General features: G+C 40.9%; 1 protein-coding gene across 1 annotated transcript; it reads right to left on the reverse strand.

Moving 5' to 3' along the window:
• Positions 1-21,256: 21,256 nt before the first annotated feature.
• On the reverse strand, positions 21,257-22,369 carry RCAR3 (regulatory components of ABA receptor 3). The gene is made up of 3 exons (XM_078572964.1): positions 22,075-22,369; positions 21,759-21,974; positions 21,257-21,682 (listed from the first exon to the last, which is right to left on the reverse strand). The coding sequence occupies exons 1-3, from the start codon at positions 22,231-22,233 to the stop codon at positions 21,452-21,454; spliced, it is 606 nt and encodes a 201-aa protein (XP_078429090.1). The 5' UTR covers positions 22,234-22,369; the 3' UTR covers positions 21,257-21,451.
• Between the last annotated feature and the right edge of the window lie 6 nt (positions 22,370-22,375).

Here is a 22,375-nt window from a genome sequence, read left to right on the forward strand (position 1 = left end):
AAAAAACTAAAACCAAAATTTTCTCTTAATCCCTTTACTTAACTCCTTTGAGCTTTACTTCTTCTATACTTCCCATATCTTCTACCCTCCTTTCTTAATTATTTATCTAACTACAGTGAATTGATCTTTATTGATTATGAAATGAACTCTAATTAGGGTTAAATTATTAAAGTAGATCACTAATTGAATTGCCTTACTAGCTTTGGTTGGACGATACCAGTACTTATCACTATTTTTTTATTGGCAAAAACATGGTGCCAGATATGTCCAACCGTGCCCTGGATGCCACCCATGGGGGTTTTATATATAAAGTAGATTTTTTATTAGCGTGGATTATTTTTCGCTGTGGACCGAGCATAAATATCCCAATTACACTCGGATCCCACTAATCCACACCCATGTGTAGGAAAGGGAAAAGATACATAAGTGATACCTAGCAGGTACTCTGAGAAGGTCTCTCGTGCTGGCGTGTCTCCAGATCCCCCCATGGTGGTGATGATGCATGGAGTGTGTGGAGCTCTCCCCGCCATCGAGAAGTGTCATCGATGAGGTGCGTGGCGGGGACATCAATAAAGCGGGAGAGCGAGCGCTCCGCCTCCCGCGCTTCATGCAAGACGCCAACTGCGAGGAAAGTCTCCAGAAGATGTAAATGTGCCAGCAGGAGTATGGGGAGCCAACGTAGCAGAGTCAATGCGTGGAGTGCAGTCCAACCCGCGATCCGCAGATGCCAGTGTTGAGGTGCTCGGAAAATTGGACGATCAGGCGAGAGGGTGAGTTCTCCCACCGTCATCCCTCCATGCAATCCGCCACTCTCGCGGCCTCTCCTTCGATAGTGTGCGACACATGCAAAGAGTCAGCAAGCCAAGGCATTCCATGAGGTAGCATCCACGAGCTGCCAGCGAGAGTTCCTACCAAGAAAATAAAAAGGAGGTAGGGTTACCTGTATATACCGCGTGGTTGGCAAGAGCATCTGTTGCCTGATTCCCTCGCGTAGCTGGTGACGAACACTAGTTGTGCGAGGGCAGCACCGCATGATGTCCTGCCAGACCCGTTGAAGCTGCCACTGGGAGCATTTACCTGCACGAAGCATGTCAACTAATACCTGTGAGTCCAATTCTACGATGATATTTTGAAGGTTTTGTTCTTCGTAGAGGAGTGAACCATCACGTATCGCCTTAGCCTCGACTACTGTATTAGTCTAAATGCCATAGAAGGACAAAAAAACAAAGATAATACTCCCTGTATGGTCACGGAGGATACAACCCCTTCTAGTTGGACTAGGATTCCCTTTGGCCACACCATCCACATTCAGCTTGAGGGTGATGATTGGCAGTGGATGCCAATGAACAATCTGTAGCCGAATGCGGGTAGGGGCAAGGGTCACCCGGATGCCCCAAGAGCGAAGGAGGTCACATGCTGAGCTGTGGGCGCGAGGAGGTATAAGATGGTGGATGCGCCGTATTCATAGCTTGACTCGTCGCATGATATCCATGGTGCGCATGGGAGTACCTACAAAATGAGAGGAATTTCTCCCTTTCCATATCTCCCATAGTAAGTAGGCTATGGTGATGTCGAGGAAGGGGCTCCGTTTAGAGCGTATTGGCTAGAGATACATCTTGCCAAAACACTCTAACGGTGTAAGAATAGGAGAGGTATCAAGGAGTGGACGCCAATGATGTGTAATTTGGTGCCAATAGTCTACAGCTGTCTCACTACGGAAGAAGAGGTGCTCCATAGTCTCAGTCTCTGGAGATGTGGGGGAACAATGGCAACGTGAACTGAGGGAGTGACCGATACGGATCACTCGATCTTCACTTGGGAGACCACGATGTAGGAGTTTCCAAAGGAAGAAGGAGACCTGAGTAGTGATCGTCGGATGCCATATGCGATGACCCCAATGTTGGATGGAAGTTTTCGCACAAGAAAGCTCCCAAGAAGATCTAAAGGAGTAGGATCCGTCAAGGGTAAGCATCCAAATAGCACAGTTGTGAGTAGTCCCAATGGTAATACTCCGGGCCTAGGATAAAGTGTCTAAGGGGAGGCCATGCTGCTCCCAAAGGCGGTGTGTGTTTCCCATGAGTAGCTGCGCTATTGTCAATCGAAGGCTGTGGTTCGAAGTGGGGATGGCGGGCTAAGGGTGCGTTAGCAAGCCATGCATCATACCAAGCGCTAATCGTGCCTCTACCAACATGCCAGCGTGTGACCATGGCAATCTCTAGCCAAAGTCACTACCAAGTCCACCATCTGTGATGGCCCCGGATATCCAACTCTCTACAGGCCCACTCGCCATGTTTCGCTGAGATGAAACTCCCCAGTGGGGACTGCGTGGTACGCATTCGCAACACGAGCTTCTTGTGAAGCATGTCTTGGATGTCTTGAAGGCATCTGATCCCAAGACGGATGTCATCCGTCAGTCGATAGGCTTTCTCCCAAGGAACCCAGTGGTGGCGACTCTCTCAATCAAGGTGACCAGACCATAAGAATCGGGCGCACAGTCACTCCATAGAGCGGAGGACTATAAGGGATAGTGAATGGCCCGCAAGGGTATGTAGCGGAATACTCATGAGGGTGTGTCCGATAAGTTGGATGCCTCCTCCAGAGGATAGAAAATGAAGTTTCCATCCCTTAAGTTTCTTTCTCAGTTTGGCCAATAAGGCATCAAAATAATGATGGCGAGCCTGTCTGAGAAAGATAGGGCATCCGAGATAATCGAAAGGGAGGCATCCTCGAGAGTATCGGGTATACTGTTTGATACGGTACTTATCACTATACATCTTAAGTTAGGGTTTTAGAAATTTTATTGTATAATCCAAAATTAACAATGATAATGGATTTTAATTGGATAATTCACCCCTATTTTTGGCTTATCACCCACCTAAAGCCTTAGGCTAGCATGAGAGAAGCCAGGGGAAACTAAAAAAATACCAGAAAATTGGATTAAGCTGGTGCTAAGGCTAAATTCAAAGCTAAAACATACTACCATAAGATGGATGATGAAGGCAAATTACGTATGCTAATTGAACTTTAATGGCGCATACGACCACACACGATCACCGGACGTGACACCACTACCTCCCTAGACATCCCGTATCATGACACGTCGCTAATGTCAACTTCAGAACTGAGATCCAAGCGTCATTTTAAATTAGATTTGAATTTTAGAGTTATCTTATGTTTTCTCTTTCCTCCAAGTTCTATACACAGGCAAATGCTGTAATGGACTACTTGGTGATTTTTATTATGGAATTAAAGTTTTTATTCTTCTAAGAGAAGTTGCCCTAGTCCCCTCTCTGCTGCTACCGCCGCCTTTTGCTACCGCAGCTGCCGTTGAGAGAGGAGTTTTTCTGCCCATAACTGTCCCCCCCCCTCACAGCGCGCACGTCCGCCCACGCCAGCCGCGTGTAGGGCTGCCAGTCTACGCCTGCCCATGCCTGCCGCATGCACAACTGCCTGCCCGCACACGTCGCACACACGCCGCCTGCCCGCGCCCACCGCGCGCACGACAGCCCACCCTCGCCCGCCGCATGCACGGCTGCCCGCGCCTGATGCACGCGTCCGTTGGGCACGAACGGGCACATGCAGGTGTCACATATCCGATAGTGCACCTACGCTCGACGCGCGCATGGCTGCCCACCCGTGCCTGCGCTTGCACAACCACCCGCCCGCGGTCGCGTGCACGATTGCCTGCCCGCGCATTGAGCTCCGTCTTTTGCTTGCTCTGCTGCCATTGTCGGATTTGTGAAACCCTGTCAAAGTGCACGTCACTCGCCCTGGCCAACAATGCATCAAGAATTTTCTGCATTGCCTCTTCGCACTACTCTTGTGGCAAAGGTACATTCTTCCCTTTTTGGTGTTGGTGTTTTTCATCCAGTGTTTTTCGTATGTTTTTCCTCCGCCGTCGGCCTTAGTTGAATAGGTTTGAATCTTCTCGTTATCGACTGTTCGAGATATTGGATTTGGAGCTTTGTTTTTGCCGCGGTGGTTGTAAGACAGTCCTCCCACCCTCAACCGAGGAAAGGGGCTGCACCATCAACATTTTCTCTGGATTTAAATGTTTGAAATCAATCGTGTTGATTTGTGTTCTGTTTTATCCATCCCTAGTTGAGTTAGCCTATCCTACCCGTGTCAGTCCTAGTCATCCTGCATCAAAATTTCATTGTAATTTTAATTTTCCTAAATTAAATAAATTTGTTAAAATTTATTACTCAAATGCATAGTAGGAGTGAGGTCGTCTCCACAGGGACGGGCCTTTAAAGGGGAACTTAATAATTGAGTAATAGTAAAAGAGAAGTAATAAAAATAAGAAAAATGGTGAATATAGTCATTGTTAAGTAATAAGTAGGTGAAGGAAGTGTTAAATGGATGAGAGAACTAATATATAATGTGATAGTAATGAAAAGATGTGGGAGAGAACTAGAGAAATTGAGAGAATATAAGATATTATTTATATATATTTTAAGGTATTAATGATAATAAATAAGTAGGATATTTGAAACGAGTTAATGGTACTATAACTAAGAGTGATGTCAAGGCTGGTAATGAAGAATAATAGAAGACTAGTCATATAGATAGAATAATAAAATACTATTAGTATGAGATAGGAGGTTATTTATTTAATTAAGTTATGTGTAAGTTACGAGAGGGAGATAATGATGATGGATGTTAAGGTTTAGCTAGATAGTGAATAAGATTTTACGGTAATAAGGTGTAAGAAGTTAATTGATAGAAATGTTTATTTTAGTTAAAGGTAAGAAGAAGAATGAAGAAGAGGGGGAGTATTACTTATGATAGGAGAGAGGGAATTACTAGTGGAGTTATGCATTGGATCAGAGGAGAGCATATATATATATATGCTCAGATTTTATGAATAATAAAGATAGGTAGAATATTGGGATTATCTAACTTATATGTGACTCAAGTAGATATATAGGAAGAATATATACATAGAGAAAAATTAAGAAGAAGTAGAAGAATTAGGAGGATTAGTAGATTAATTTTAGTTAGTATTTTTAGGTTTTTTTATTTTTATGATTACCTTTAATGGATATTAATATGATTTTACACGTAAATATATTTATGAAATATTTTTAAATATTTTTTTAGAAGAATATCACGAGAGAATCGGGCATTTTTGTTGACACCTTGCAAGTGTTTGACAGAATGCGTCAATGAGGCTGAAAGAAAAGATCTAGCAAAGAAAGTTACCAAATCCACCCTGAATCAAATAATATTGTTTTACTGTTTCCCCCTTTCCTCTCTTCCTTGCTGGAGCAGGTTTCTCTCTTCCTAGGTCTTTTCTGAAGCCTTCCTGAGTTTCTGTGCAATGGCGGAACTGTCACGACCCCCGGCGAACACTTCAAGATCTGAAAGGGATCTCTACCAGCGATCAGGAAGCCTAAACAATTGACTTTATAGGGTCAAGAGAGAAGATTTCTTGACCCCTCATTCAATGGTTCCTTATACAACAGATTCTCCATGCCATTGGATCACTTAATGGTCCCAAAAAAAAAAAAAAAATTGCTGGCCACCACCAGTCATCAATGTTATAGTAAAATAACATTGCTAAGATTAGTAAAATGATGCATATAATCACTCTAAGATGTGTACATTTCAAATACTCAAAATCGCCTCATCAATGGACTATACGATTAAGTTGGGCTATGGGATATACTTTCTCTCCGGATATTATGAGCTAATTAGCATTTTGCCAAGCTTGATATTTTCTCATATTACTCCTTAAATCTGATCCCATAATATCTATTAAATTCCTATAATCTCCTTCAATAACTGCACCCTTACACTGGCTAGTCACTGGAGGGCCATCTTAAATTTTATTAGTTCAGCTATAGTTCTCAACTTTGTAAGATCTTATTTAACATAATTAGATGTATCACAAGTGAGAGCCTTAAACAGTCTATAATTTCATTGTATCACAAGATAAGGAATTCAACATGAAATAATCTATGAAATTAGATTTTAGAAACTTTTTGAGACTGAAAACAATTTGGGTCCATTCATTTACTCACAAGCCTCAGACCATTGAGATCAATATTTTATGCTATCTTTTTCACACTTTATTCCTAAAACAAAACAAAACTTGACATTGATGATAATCTGTGAACTACGGTTCTAGATTATTGATACTGAGTATCCTTAACCTAGGTTGAGTGAATAATTCCCTAGAGTTATCCATGAATTTATATTCCTCACTGGCAAGGGAGTGAGGGTCAAACCACAGAGAGCAACTGGACCAAATTTGAGTGGATTTAAGCTAAAAACTGGTGTGTATGAATTTTAGGAATTATATTCAATTTTATTTTGATTAAATGGAGTGTAAACGATAGTGAATTATGAATTACCCCATCTAAATGATTTTTAATGTGTAACAAAAATGACGTAAGTTCAGGACACAATTTAGTGATTTTTAGGTATTTTTCTAGATTTTTGTGTCCAATTTAATTTGTCAGAATTAAATTAGGAACAAATTCAGAATAAAATATTATGACAATCCCTATTCGATCATGGTGGATTGCGACTGTTGGTCTCGACTGTGATCGAATGGTGCTGAAAATTACCGGGCTGAAGTGGCACCCAGTGTTTGGCTAGAGCTAGAGAGAAATACCAGAATTGATACTGGCCGAGTCGGACTCAACTATCGATTCTGATTCCTGATCCAATTTGATCAAAATCACGATCAAAACCTGATCATGATATGATTGAAATAAGTTTTAGTATATTTTTTCTTGATCAAATCTTGATTGACCCAATCGAGAGTGATTGGATTGTTCTTCTTAATCAAATCTTGTTCAAAAATGTAATTTCGACCAAGATTTGGAAGTTGTTGTTTCACCCCACACTTGTGGGATCTGCCAAGTGTTCTGAATGGAATTGGGTGTGTTCTTGGGCCAAGAACACCCAATTCTCACAGGGCAGGTGGTCCAATGAAGAGGTTAAATTCAGTCGACAAGGCTGATTGGCCAAGTGGGTTACATTGAGTACAAAAAAGTATACTTTAACACTACTGAAAAAATGAATATATGTGGAGAGTTCTATCATGATCTTTCACTAAATGCACATGCTACAAGTTAGGATTTAATATGAAAGGTGAATAAAATGTGCCGTAGTAAACTCTTATTCCATAACTTTATATTGTCTTATGAATTGACAACAAGGAACTTGTAGATGGGGATATTGAGTTGGGTTTTGTTATGTTCCAAGGAGTTGGATTATTATTAAAAAAATATCTAGAAAATATTTTTGATCTTAACTAAACCTTATCTTATTGATGAATGTAACCAATGAATCTGAATACGTAAAAAAAGACCTAATATTTGGGTGGTATAAAATTTTGAAATCAGTTGATTAATTCACGATCCATGATTAAGAGAGTATATTTGGCCATTTGCTTATCAAAAATATCCAAAGTTTCCATAAATAAAATAAAAAATGTGGTGAAATAAAATAATATTAAGATGTTCTCCAGAGAGTTCCCAAAACTATTTTTTATATCTTATTTTTTATGCTTTAAAAGATCCTCTAAGAATTTATATAATAATCTATTTTTATTCAACTTATAGTAGTTATAATCCAAAATTTGGGTAAAATCAATCAAAATTGAGTTTCAAGTTCATGTCTCTTTGTATTTCAAATTAAAAAGATATAATTTCATATTATTAAAATTTTATTAGAGATATATCCCATTTTGGAGTAAATCTATTAGGAACATTATGTAAACATAATTTTTAAACATACAGTCCCAATTTATAACAAATTGTATTTATGTGATTACATGATGTTGACCTTAGTTGAGCTTAGCGAGCCATGAAACCCAACTAAATAAGATGAGTGCCAGTGTAGATATATGAAGAATTTATGGAGAGAATAGTGGACACTAATGGTCCAAGTGGATATGGCCAAATACTCCCCTTAAGCTGGATCGTAGAGGCTGAACACACCTAGATGATGCACAGAAAATCATAAGAAATCCCAGCAAGTTTCTTACTTAATATGTCCTCTAGTTGGTTTGAGGAGGCAACTTGTCGTATGGCATTGACAGTAGCCTGAAGAACTTTGTCCCTGATGTTGTGACAATCAATCTCAGTATAATTGGTTTGCCTATGAAATGTAGGATTTTTTGCAATGAAATTGGCGATGAGAAGGGTATGATTGTTTTTAAGTAAATGGTGATTTTTGTGATCAGGGACTCCCCTGATGTCAGTCGCCGTCGATGATGCCGTCCGACGGATAATGAGACGAGGCTCTGATACCAAGATGATGTCAGACGTCGTCGATGATGTCGTTTGACAGGTAATGAGATGAAGCTCTGATACCACGATGATGCCATATGTCATCGGGGACTTTTTCCGATGAGGTATCGAGACAATGCTCTGATACCAAGATGATGCCAGACGTCATCAGGGACTTTTTTCAATGAGGTATCGAGATGATACTCTGATACCAAGATGATGCAAGACGTTTTCAGTGGCATCGTTCGATGGGGTATCGAGAAGATGTGATGATACCAAGATGATGTCGGACGTCGTTAGTAACGTCATCTGATGGATGAATTCCCTTAGGGAAATGTAACTATGTGAATGTGGTGAACCTAGGCGGATGTACGTGCAAGCCCTGACTCGAGGGGTTTTTTGAGCTCCGAGCTCCGGGTGGGCAACCGATGACAGTGATCATGACCTTTTGACCCTCGTCGAAGTGACAACAATGTCTACGACGTCAAGCACAAGAATTCCTTTGGCACTTGCATGCAACAGACAGGCATGACTGGTACCCGGGAATTCACTCAATGTGTAGTTCTTGATGTTTAAACTCTCACCTAATCTAACTCGAGTGCGGTGGAGTGCAGCCGAAAATATACTGAAAAAGGTAATATAAGAAAAAACCAAGGGGAACAACGTTCCTCATCGACAAAGTCGTCCGTCTTTGTTAAAGTCGTCGGTGCAATGGCTGGTGTGGGCAGAGATGGTAAAGGCATGCCAAAGACGAGCACGACGTCACTCGACAGGCGACGGAGGCACGATGCTGGAGTGTGATGTAGGAGGAAATCAAGGACGACGAGAGGGTTTTGTGCATTGATGAGTGACTCGAGCTTTCAATTGAGCTCATCGGGCACGATCTCAAGATAGATTGGCGCGAGCGGGTTGGGCGGTGAAAGCGAGCGGTGGCAGGTGGCACAAAGTCAGAGCGTGAATCAGTGCAGTGGCAGACAACGCGACAGATAACGCTGTCCCAAAATCTAGCTCATAAGGCGCATGTACGACTGCGTGGTCTCGTAGAGGAATGACAGCCCTAGGATCAGTGCAGGGTACTACCGACGGCATCACATGGATAGTGTGCGAGTTGTCACACACACATGGTGGCTTGGAGCAAACACTAGTCATCTCGGTCGCAGGCAGAAGTCCCTAGAAATGGCATGGTGGCATGGTCACTTTGCAGCACATCAGGGTGTACGAGAAATGCTTATGACGTCCAAGCGGCTGGGTGCAGTCAGTGCGCAAGCGTCACATGCGTTCCCCAATTCGACAAATGGTGGGGTGCACTATTGCCATCGGCAAAGATCGCGGCACGACCAGAAGGCCACACTGTGAGTCAGCGCCCGGTGGAAGACCATCGCGTGGTAGCCTGCAGTCGACATGGGACAAGGAGGATGTCATCGCACGGTGGTTTGATAGAGTATCAGCCATCACGACGAGCATCCACGATGACATATACGAGTGACGATCACCACAAACCAACAACTACTGTAGTTGACCAGGTGCGCAAGGGGGTTGTGCGTAAGCGGCGGTGACCCGGTATGGGGCTCAACGGTGGCAGGGCGAAGCAAAGTGGTTTCCTTCCCCTCTCTTTTCTCATCCTTCTCTTATTCCCTCCTCTATCCCCTTCTCCTTCTCCGTTCTTCAACCTTCATGAGACCAAGAGGGTGAAAAAAAATCTTCAAACGATAATTCCTGGTCTGCAAAACTAAGGCACCATCGTGCCCCCTTATATAGGGACACAATCGTCCTTACTAAGGGCCCATGATCCCTTGGTAAGGGCCTAAGTGCCCTTACACGGGGAGGGGGGGGTGGGGTGGGGTGTTTGGTTCTTATACATAGGGACCCTCCTATGTTTTGAAAACAAAACAACATATATGACCTCAACTTGACGACCTGAATGACACGACACATGACAAACACAAACACAACACGGAAAACATGGACTCAATAAAAACGAACATGATAAAATGACGAACAAGCACGTGCCGATGACGTTGATGTTTAGAAAAATTATACTTAAACTTCCAGCCTACATTTGTGGGCTGATTGAAGGATTGTGAGTTTATGATATCCAACAAGCTCATTCTGTCCTGTTTTTTGAAAGAGAGGTAATGGAGGAGAGTAGGAAATTATCTAAAATCTCAAAATTCTCATGTTCCTGGTTGAATGAAGGATCTATGCTAGTGTCTTTGTATTACGTTGTTTATTTTCATCATCACTATTAGGTCAAAAAAGTCAAGCATATCTTCATCATGTCAGTTCATGTTTATGTGACATCTTACACCTTTCATGTCAATGTGCCTTTATAATCTTGCCATCATCTCACTTAAGTAAAATTTCTAATATCACATACTCCCTATTTATCCATCTAAATTCCTATCTCATTATCATCACTTCATCCTCCATCTTACTCATTCTTATTTTCTCTCTCATATCATTGTGTCTTGACTACTAGAACTTATATTAATCATATTAATTTAATAATAATTATCACCTCACTGCATTGATTTTTCTAGTATCACTGTCCCATATTTTATATGTATATCCCCTCATTTCATTTATCACTATTTAAAGAACATGGATTACCTAGTTAGTGTTCATTTTAGATATGATTCAGCACTAGATATGTTTATTAATGTGAGTCAATGTAACTCAAAAACACAAAAGAGTGAATTTAAACCCAATTTTTTAGCGTATTAAAGAGCACTGGTCATTTAAGTGGAGGCCGCCAAGTCAATGATCCAAAACGATGAAGATGAAAGAAAGGGTGTGTACCTGACATGGAAGTGTCCGAGAGAGAATCATATCCTGTAAAGGAGGAAGGAGACACTGTAGTCTACTTACAAGCTTCATACTACCTGGAATATGATTCACCTGAAAGATGCCTCAACACAGACACCTAATACAACTACTCAAGCCGACTCCTATTTGTTAAACTTGTCATATAAGTGGGCGGATGGGTTTGCTATAATAGGGACAAGGAGGGAAACGTGTTACTATCTTCTTGCTCGAGTTTCCATTAGAATTTATGACACATCTGACCTTTTGAAGATGGGGGACATTGGTGCCTAGAGCAGAAGTAGTAGGTAATAACACACATTTTTAGTAGGTTAATCTAAACATATTTACATGTTTATTTGCATTAAATTGATTATACATGAATGTTTTCAGTCTTACAATTATTAAATTTCATTTAATAATAATATTTTGAATTTTATGCCTGTTCACATATTTTCAGGATTTTTATGACAAATATTCTGAAACAAAATAATTTTGAGTCAAAATATGATCCTTCCTGAATTTTTGACATCGAATTCATGAAGATAATTTTTTTCTATGTCAAAAAGCATATTATTCATATTTTTTTGAGATATACCTTTTTATATAAAGTAATTAAGTTTTGAGATTTTAAATTTTTACTTGTGCAACTTGTCACCATTCCATTTGATCAAATGGCGACGAATCCTTGTTTTCTGGAATGATTAATCAACTAATCATTGTGGAAAATGCCATTATTGCATCACAACTCACAGTGCCATATTGACCAATGATTACTGACATCATTAAAAAATTTTCATGCAGGTGATGATGTGGCCCAACCAAAAAAAAAGATCTGACTTTTTTTGTAGTAAATGTGAATTTGAAATTCTAAGAAGTTGGAATAAAATATTAATTCACTTGGCTGGTCAACAATGACGGCGCCACCCACATGTCAGCGTAAAAAAATACCGTATCCACGTGATGCCGTGTAGATACCTTCTTTTTTATGGAAAGATAAAGTGAGCAATGTGGCGTGCTTACACAGTGCCACGTCACATGTGTTTTCAGTTATTTATTTATATTATTTTCTATTGTCTTTTTCTTTGAAGGACACGTGGCCTAATGATAGCCATTGATGGAGAATGGTGTGTAATTATCTGGGCCATTCGTCTCCTTCAATCACAAGCATTGAATGACAACAACCCTAGACGCGGCGCGACGACGACATTGGTGATGAGTAGAGAGACTATTTAGATGAAATCAACATTAGAGAATTGTCCAACCTTCAGGCTTGATATCTGAGGATTCTGAACTTTGATTGAGCTGAAATTTTCAGGGTAGATTCATCTTTGGGTCCTCTATCCATCCATATGGTTGGATTTATAAATTGAGCTTCTGATCTTTGTGAAAAACATCTTTAAGCTCACTTCCTCCTAGAGAGGTAGTGATGGCGAGGACGCCAACATCTCATCGACAAACGCGTCACCACGGTCAACCGGAGTCAACACAAATGCTATGGACCACGGTCAACCAGAGTCAACCTGGCACGATCAACCGACGTCAACCCTAAAGCCGACACGCCACAACCGCCAACTTGCACGTCTCCACCCGCGCACGCCTCTACGCGCGTCATGACACGATGCCAAAGGCAGATTCACAACTGCCCTTTGGCGTGACACGGCGCACGTCTTTATTTTCTCGTCTTTACTTTCTCGTTAATTTCTCTTTCCTCCAAGGCCTATATAAAGGCCATTGTTTTCAAGAAACTTTTAGGCAATCATAATTTCAAGAATTGAGTTTCAGTTTAACTCTTCTTGGAGGACTGCCCAGCCTCCCCTACCCCTCCTAACCCTAGCCGTCGCTGCCACCGCCGCCGTCGTTGCTGCCACCGCCGCCGCCGCCGCCGCTAGCGACGTCGGCCTTCCACCCTCTCTCCTTTCTCTCTCTCTTTCTCTTTCTCCCTCTCCCTCTCACCCTCTCTCTCGCCCAAGGCCGCCCAGCCCAGGTAGCCCTTCTAGGGCCACCCAACCCGCCCTAGCCAAGGCCGGCCAAGGCCACCCAGGCAGCCCTGCCAGGGCTGCCCAGGCCGCCCCAGCCAAGGCCGCCCAAGCAGCCCCGCCAGGGCCGCCCAGGCCGCCCCAGCCAAGGCCGCCCAAGCAGCCCCGCCAGGGCCGCCCAGGCCAACCCCAGCAAAGACCGCCCCAGGGCCGCCCCGACCGTCCATCCAGGGTCGCCCAGGGCCGCCCCTGGTCGCCCGCGCACGCCGCGCGTCGACCGCTTGTCTGCGCCGCGCACGCGGTCGCCCGCCACGTCACACGCCGGCCACCAACGTCGTCGAGGCCGTCCAACGGTTCATTGTCGACGTCGTCGATGCTTCGAGCCACGCGCGTGCGCCGGCACTCCGCAAGCTCAGCGCCCGAGCGCGCTGCTCCGTGCTGCTCCGTGCGCTCCGCGCACCCTATGCGCGCTTCGCGCGCGCGGGTATTCGCGCACGCCTGACTCTGCGACAACACCATCTAGTCTCAACCAGGGCCATTCAACGCCCGGAGCGCCCAGGATCGTCCCGTCCAGTTGGCCGCTCAACGCCCGGATTCGCCCAGCCTCATCACGATCGGAATTTCCCGCATCCTCTTCATGCACTACGGTGCCGAGGTACGCCTGAACTCTTTGGTGTCGAAGTGTTCTCCGTTCAGTGTTTTCTCGAGAAGTTTCCACCACCGTCAGAATTAGATTTGGATTGGGATTTTCTACTTCTTCTCCCTCTTTCTCGAGTGTTTCCTCGCGATGTGAATCGGGTATTGATTTCGGTGCTTAGGCATCGTCGCGGTGGGGGAAGACAGTACTCCCGCCCTCGATGAGGGTCGGAGCTGCACCACCAGATTTTCATCGGTTTTAAAGTCCGAAATCGATCGTGTGAATTTCTGTGGATTGTTTTATCCCTCCCTACAAACCCGTCTATCACCCTTTACCCATCATCAACCCATCCATCTCCTCAGTCGCCCTATTCCATAGTCGTCCTACGTCAGGTAGATTGAAAGAAAGTGAAAATTTGAAGGTCCATCAAGTGTATTCTTGGTGTTCAGAGTTCTTGGAGAGGATCAAAAAAGAAGTGGGGAGGATGACTTGTGTCAGGAAGATGCCTTAATCCCAGTGAAACATAGGGATCTAAGGATACCATCTTGCCTTAGATTGATTAATCTTTAACACATTTAGGTATATCATCTATCACTCCGATCCATCATCAACATCCATCAGCATCAATCATTATTACTATCTATTATCACCTACAATCCACCTCATGTACCACCTTCACTGTCATGATCTTGTCACTTGCCCCTCTCCTCTCGTTTAGGAAAACCTAAATCTCTATCTTCCTCATTTCAATCCTCACTCTACTCCTAGTATACTACCTTCATTATCACGTTTCATCACATCTCTTCTACCCTGTCTCGCCTTCATACCCTCTTATATTTTATTAAAACCTAGATTATGAAACCCTAATTGGATACCTCTTATCATTAATTATCATAATGATGAATCTGTTCCAAGTGGAGATGAATTTTACTCATCACTAACTGCTCCAATTAGTTTATGAGCAAAGATAGATAACATTATTGATTAAACCCAAATTCAAACCAACATAAATTTTAACCTATTTTTGAGGTTATCAGTAGTCAAGCCCATCGTTCAAGGGTTAGGTGTAGGAGCATTAGAGGTGCCAGTGCTTACGCAGGGGGGTGCCAATAAAATGGATGGGATGTTTGGAACTCTATTACAAAAGAGAACATTAACATGAATTTAAAGGGTATCGTCAAAAGTAGACCACTACAATATGTGCAAGCGTTTAATCCTTAGCAACAGTGCTCAAGAGTCTGAAGTTCAGGGATGGAGCTGATAGAGACATAAGTATTGGATGATTACTCGGAGTGACTCAAAGTGAACTTGTAGAGAGAGGTCACCTTGATGGCAGGTGTGAAGAGATTTGATGAGCTCCACTGTACAATAGATGTTAGCCGTGTCGACACACATTATCTCTAGTTTAAGCTAGAATAACTAAGCTGGCTTGCAGCAAGTGAGGGCTTCAATAATACATTTCTTGATGTTTTTAAGCATCAATGTAATAATTTCCAAGTAGAGTTTCAGCTATGTAGGGTACTTGTGATAAATCAGTGAAGAAGGGCATCTCTCAAGTAATGTAGTATGGTATGTGCAGTGAGGAATTCTTGTAGCGACAAGCAGTAGTTAGGACCCATGAAGACAAATGTCAGTTGAGTGAGCCGGGTAGTAATAGGATTGTGTATTGCATGGATATCTTAAAAAGGGGGTACCTCAACTGAATAAGGAGAGACATATTCATATGATGGAGAGAGGATGATGAACTAGCCGAATCCATGGAAACAGACAATGAAGAAGAGAGGGCAGCATTGAAAGGCAGAATACATGTAAGCTCAATGCCCATGCTAAAAATTTACCAGAACATAGAATGCCTGACTCGTTTCTTCCTAGAGTTCATAAGCCAAAGAAGTAAAACTTTGTCCACAATAAAATTTGAGCTCCTAATGGTAACACAATGTTTAAAGCTATAGATCGAAGGTAAAGTGTCATAAAATTTCATTCATGATCATTTAAACATATACCAATTTGTGTTTTATAGGAATTACATTGACGTATAATGCATATTGGAGATTATTATCTTATCCTTGACTTAAAAATTTATAGTTTGTTTCATAATATAATTATATGTCTATTGATGAGTTAATGATACCATTTTTGGTTTGGATGATTAAGAGTGATTATTTATCTGGGACTTCAGTTTTTATGACATCTATTCATAAAATATATTATTAGGCAATGAGCTTGACTACTATACGGTGATGTGTTGTACGAGTGCATCTTCTATCTAATCTGAGACTTATTCCGTTGTAATTGGTGTTATACATTCAAATCCTTAATGATTGGAGAAATTTTAAATTCAATTTCTCATATGTCCAATTCTTTTACCTTGGGAATGTGCCACAAAGGTATCTATACATAAAATATTTTACACATGTTTTGTAAAAGTAAAGAGAACCATTCATGATGGATGATCAACATTAATTTTACTGATGGATTTTTTTCACAAGCATATTTGTTACATAATGCCCCGTGCAAGAAAAATATAAACACAAAGAAATAATACCATTCTGTTCCTCTTTTATGACGGAATCACATGTCCTCAACCCTATTTCACATTCCACATCTTTTCTAATATTTACTGTATAAATATATATAATTATGGATGAATGATTCTTATAATCAAGTCCGCAAATCTATGCAATGGTAAGTGAATTATGAGGATATTATAATCTGGTGTTCAATTATCACTAAACATACGTTGTATACATTATCTCTCTAGCATATATGACGGAATATATAGTGTTATTCAGATAGAAAACACTACATATTCCCCCTCATATGATGAGAATGGTTGATCTCATAACTAGATGAAATGTAAAAAAGAGACAATGGTTGCCATATAATTGATTTATATGAATCTACGCAAATATAAAATTGATTTATATTTATTTTTAATAGGTTGATTCATGTCACAGTTGTGTAAGTGGTCCTTAAAGCTGAGATATCAATGCCATCTTTTAGGTAGGGGGTTGTGTTTTAGTAAGACTTAAAAATTCCTAATCAGGGGTTTTCAAATAAGCTTGGATTGTATGCTGGAAAAAAAACTAAGCAAAGGATTGTCCGCCCTTGATAAAATCGGAAGTGGACTAAAGAAAGAAGATGAGATTAAATACTTGGCCGAGAAAGTTCAAAAATAATATAAAAGAGTCCTAATTATGATTAAAAATAAAGGTTTTACAATTGATGGACTCAATTTTAGGGCCTTTAATTTATTATTGATAATCACGTTAATGAATAATAATTTTATATGACTTTGAATATTAAAGATAATTCTACATATAGATGATCAAGGATTTGGTCCAAATGTGGAAAATATTAGATATTTAATCTCTTTAAAATGTGATTATGATATGATAATTTATATTTATAAAATATGAATGAAAAATATGAATGATAGAGAGATGAAAAGATGAAAAGGGAAATGCCGATAAATGTATACATGTATATGCAATATTAAATGATCGATGGAATATGGGGGAAAGTGGATGGGAATAGATACTAGGATAAAATGGATATGAGGAGGATGAGATGGATAAAGTGGATTTAGATGGATGAGAAGGAAAAAATGTATTACTGAAAACTAAGTGTGTTGTAAGGAACATGACAATGTAAGTGCTAGGAACTCACGTTGAATACTTATATTCTTAGAGGACCCAGGTGATTTTCTGTTTTAGGAAAGATCCTCTACTTCTAATTTATCATCAAACTTCACTCAGCGTATTAAAATTATATCAACAAGAACTCTTGAGGGAGAATGAAATCAATTCCTTCACTCAGTGTATTAAAATAGGAAAAATTCCATTATTATTTTATGCATATACCTGGTTTTGTTTCTAGAGCCAAGTATATGAACGAACATGGAGAGAGAAATGAAGCAATACTCAAACTTCAGTCCAAAACTCTTGCATTGTTTGACATCAAACTCTGAAGTTTTGATGATCCTGAACCATTAATTTTCTCTCTCTTCAATCAATCTAGGTGCTGGATCGCCAACATGTTAACATAATCCTTTAGGTAGCTAAAGAGTCTGCATCAATTTATGTATTTAATTGGTTTCTTACACATGTGCTGTTTACGAAAATATGTTCTTGAATTTTTTGAAATTTGAGCCAATGGTGATATGCATTCCTTGGTCTTCCACATATGCTTTGATATGTGTCCCATTGCACTCTCCTTTTTCTGAAATATTTTCAGTTGATTCAAATACCAACCAACATGTGTCACCTCCAAGAAAAGAAAAAAAAATCAGTCATCATTTTAGCATATAATACCTTTTCTCCTTCCTTTGAATCACCCTTTGTCGTGAGGGCATGCAATTGTCAACCTTATGTTGACATTTTTTATAATTCTGTGGTGTTGCCACCCGTCCCTGCTTTGCATCAAATTTGTTAAAAACCAAATCATTAGTTTTTACCTTGATGCCATGTGTTCAGAGACATTAAAGATAAAATATTTATGAAATGATTTACAAGTTAGAGTATCACAAATTGTGATGCCATGTTGAGATATCTGATTAATTAGATTAAATGATAGACTGGTAAGTAGGCTTAGTGGGACACATAAGTGTTTGCTTGTGCTGAGCCTGATATCAGATGAAAATATCATGATGGATGCTGTACCAGGTATTGAAAATGGGAAATAAATGTGTTTTTACCAATATCTGAATATTGAATGATGACATGATTTTAGTATGAAACCTCTAAATAAGTAATTAAGCTTCAGGAGTTATAATTCTTCTTTGTTTGAGTAACTTTTAATGAAACTAAACAGGTTGAGTGCATAGGTGCTATACCATAAATCTGATTCTATATTTATTAGCAAGGGAAGACCAAAATGTGTTCCGTCACACAATCTCCAAGTCTAGTTTGACTACTTCAATTCAATTCATCATGTTATTACTAGAGTGCAGTAATTTTCAGTGAGCTATCATTTGATATGGGATGACTGTTTCCTTATAACCATCTGATTATCATTTGAAATGATTTGAAATAGTTTATACTGTTATTATTTTATTTTTTCCATGTGGGATGACGGGTCAGATTTTGAACTGATATTGAGATACTGGTTACCGATAACCCAATGCAAATTTTTGGCCAAATTTTGATATCCAATATCTAGACATTGGAAACCCAATATCCAGATATTGGATCTGACATCTGGTACTAGCATCTTCCACATCCTGGTACTGGCATCTTCCACATCCTGGTACCTACAATATATGTCCTGATAGTTGGTAACCGGTGGATATTCAATAATTGGTATTCGAATTCATCTCAATTCATCTGGATATCGGACAGAATAAAATGGGCAAACACTAGGTCACACACTTAAGTTTTATTGGATGTCGGAAGATGTTGGAAGTGTAGGGGTTAATAAAAATTCAAATTAAGTATTACAGGATGGAAGCCACATACGAAGTGTCCAAGCTTACATTTCCTTGGTTGCCCCTCCTTACCATTCTCTCCTTGGGCACATTACGACCTGATGTGACCACAATGGTGAGAGTATCATCTGGGAGCGATTGAGGTGCTTATCGAGTAAAAGATGAGGAGATTTGACAAGTCGTGGACTACATGGATATATATATGCAGGAGACTTTTGCGGCTTACAACATATTATTCGAAGAAAAGGATTGGATTATTTGATTTTGCACAAAGTGATTTGATCATCGTATTTTTTATTTGGTTTAAAGGTCTGATATGATTCATTTTACTTTCAGTTGGGGGAATTATCTTAGGATCATAGAGATCACAACCATGAAACCCAAATTCTAAACCGTTGGAACATCCCATTGAATCCCAAAAATAAAGTCTAATCTCATTTAATAATTACATGTAATCACTGAATAATCTAAACCGTTGTCAAAGCCTATTGCAACCCAAAAATAATATTTTCTAGGTATTAGTGTAATATTTAATATGTTATTTTGGATATTACTTTAATATGTAGTTCAACCATTTTCAAGGTAGTTCCCTAGAGTTCTAACGACAGAAGGGATACATTTTCAAGGTAGTTCACTCGGTGCACCAAAATGTTCTCCATATATGGTGCTTTGGACATTGTGGCTTCACCGCAATGAGGTGGAATTCAATGGGAAGACGGTGTCGCTGGAATCGGTGCTACACGATGTAGGGAAATGTATCTCATAGTGGTTCAGTAGGACATAACAGAGAAAAAGGGACCCAGTGGGCCAGACATGTACTATGTCACGATCATATATGTTAATAGTATTTCTGAGTTGACCACCGAATTCCAGGTGGTCTTCCCTCTTTTAATTCCCAAAAAAAAACCAAAATGTTCTCCATATACATGGTCTTCTAGATAATTTCCATATTATATCTATAATTTTAAGATCAAAACATTAGGGAAGCAAAGCCTGTCTAAAACACCTTGATTTTTCCTTTTTTGAGCTTGAAATAAACATTGAATAAGGATGCTGTTTATTATTAAAAAGCAATGATTTTATATTCATGGAATTAAAATATGGAGAGTGTGGGCAGAGATAACTTCTAGAAGCTCCATTTAAGTGATATTTAGGAGTCGTCCTTGATCGATTGTCTGGTTGGCATACTATTATGCCTGCTTTTTCCCACGACAGCTCTGAGATCATAATTTTAAGCCGATGACTCCGCATTGTAACATATTTTATCTCAAAGTTAGCTGTAGGAATATCCACTAATCTTTTATAAATTTGATCATGTGGATTTCTGTCGTTTGACGTGTAATTAAATCTTAAAGATTCACATTCATACGAATAAATTGATAAAGTCAATGTCAGGGAACTAATAAATAACTTTACCATGTGATAAACATTTGGCGTGGTCAGGTCAGAATCGTGACGTAAATATGAAGAATCTCTCCGTGAATGCTGAGATTAAAGGCCGGATTAGGTTACCATAAAAAGCATTAAATGAACAAGAATCATTTCACGCTTAGCTTCAAGTCTGTCTCTAAAGACGCTTCAAGGAGAAAAAAACCTTTGCATAATAACATTGCCGACAGACTCCGAGTGCCAAGGGAGATCTAGTCCGAAGATATTAAAATATAGAGTTGCCGCAAAGACTAGAGTTTTTTAAGAGTGGGCAATTCATATATTTCTATGATATCACAGTATGCTTTCTGGACGAGAGAACATTTAAACATCGGCAACTCATCAGCCATTTAAAATGCAACTTATTGAAGGAAAAGTCGGTTTTAGTAAAATGAAATTCTCAACAAAATTCTTTATCGTCTGGTCAGGGTTTCAGAAAATGTCAGAAAAAAAGGATTCTACCAACGAAATTGAGGCATTTGGATGAGCTGTCATGTCATCTTCTCCATCTGTACAAACTCTAGTGGCGCGATTTCATTGCCTTCTGCGCCTTGTCTTTATCGTTATCCCTCGCTCCAATCGCACACTCTGATAGCAAATCATTATCCCCTTGTCAAATGGGGTGCACTTATTCTTCCTCCTCTCGGTAAGTCGCCACCCCATCTCCGTCTCTCATCCTCAGACTGACGGAAGCACTTACGCACTTGCCCCATCCAAAAAAAAAACATGGGCACGTCCATTTCAGGCCAAAGATCACATCTTTCATGTAGCATCGGATCCAACGCCCATTACAAGGATCAAAAGAGGTTGAAAATCCAGGCGAAATCACACTTCCCTTGCCGGGTAATTTACAGGCCCCTCCGGAGACCGAAGACGACGGATGAACAGAGACAGAGAACGAAAAACATACAAAGAAAGAAAGAAAAAGAGAGATTTAGACTCTGGCCTGGGTGAGGATGGAGTTGTCGTGGAGGCCCTGAGAAGAGGGACGCTCGCAGAGTTCCGCCAGAGACTTGTGGTTGCACTTGATGAACGCCTCCACGAAGAAACAAGTCTCGTCCTTGGTATTCCCTTCAGGAACGTCCACCACGAACGATTCCACCACTAAAGTTCCCGGGCTGCCGTCGATCACTTCAGGATGAAGCGAAATCACCGACTTGTAGTTCTGAAGAAGGAACAACCCCGATCAAAATCGACCAATCAAGGGCGAAAAATTCTCGAAAAAAAAAAAAAAAACGTACCGTCAAGCGGTGGTCGCCGCCGAGGATCTCGATTCCGAGGACGTGTTCGTCTTCGTCGAGGCACTCCAATCGCTCGGTGCTGGTCGTCGCGGGAAGGCCGGATTTCATGTCGACTTCTCGAACGGTTCCGATCCCGACATCGCCTTTGATAACGCAGCGGCTAATGAAGGGCTTGTACCGCTGCGGCTGGTCGAATCGCCGCACCACCGACCACACCTATTCCGGGAAGAACATTGCGGCCAAACATCAGACAAAAATTCCATTCCTCTTTGAAGAACAAGAACAAAAAAAAAAGGAGAAAGATCGAAACAGATACCAGATTGACGGGGGCTTTGATGCGCTTGAAGACGGAGGAACTGCACTGGTTCTCGCGGGGCCGGTGGGAATGGTGCCTTTTTATACGATCCGAATTAAGCGCTCCTCGATCCTCGCCTCGCAGCCCGACACCATCCGAATCCTCTCTCGCCCACCACATCAGATCGCCCTTCCCCTTGAATAATCTCTCGACTTCCTTCCTTCTCCCCCTCCGCGTCCCGCGACCAATCAGCCCATTTATTTTCACGACCCGCCGCCGGCGTGCAAGAATTCACGAAACTGCCACCCGCAACCGCCCCACG

The sequence above is a fragment of the Wolffia australiana genome, chromosome 3 (assembly GCF_029677425.1).
Source record: "Wolffia australiana isolate 7733 chromosome 3, ASM2967742v1".
Taxonomy (NCBI): Eukaryota; Viridiplantae; Streptophyta; class Magnoliopsida; order Alismatales; family Araceae; genus Wolffia; species Wolffia australiana.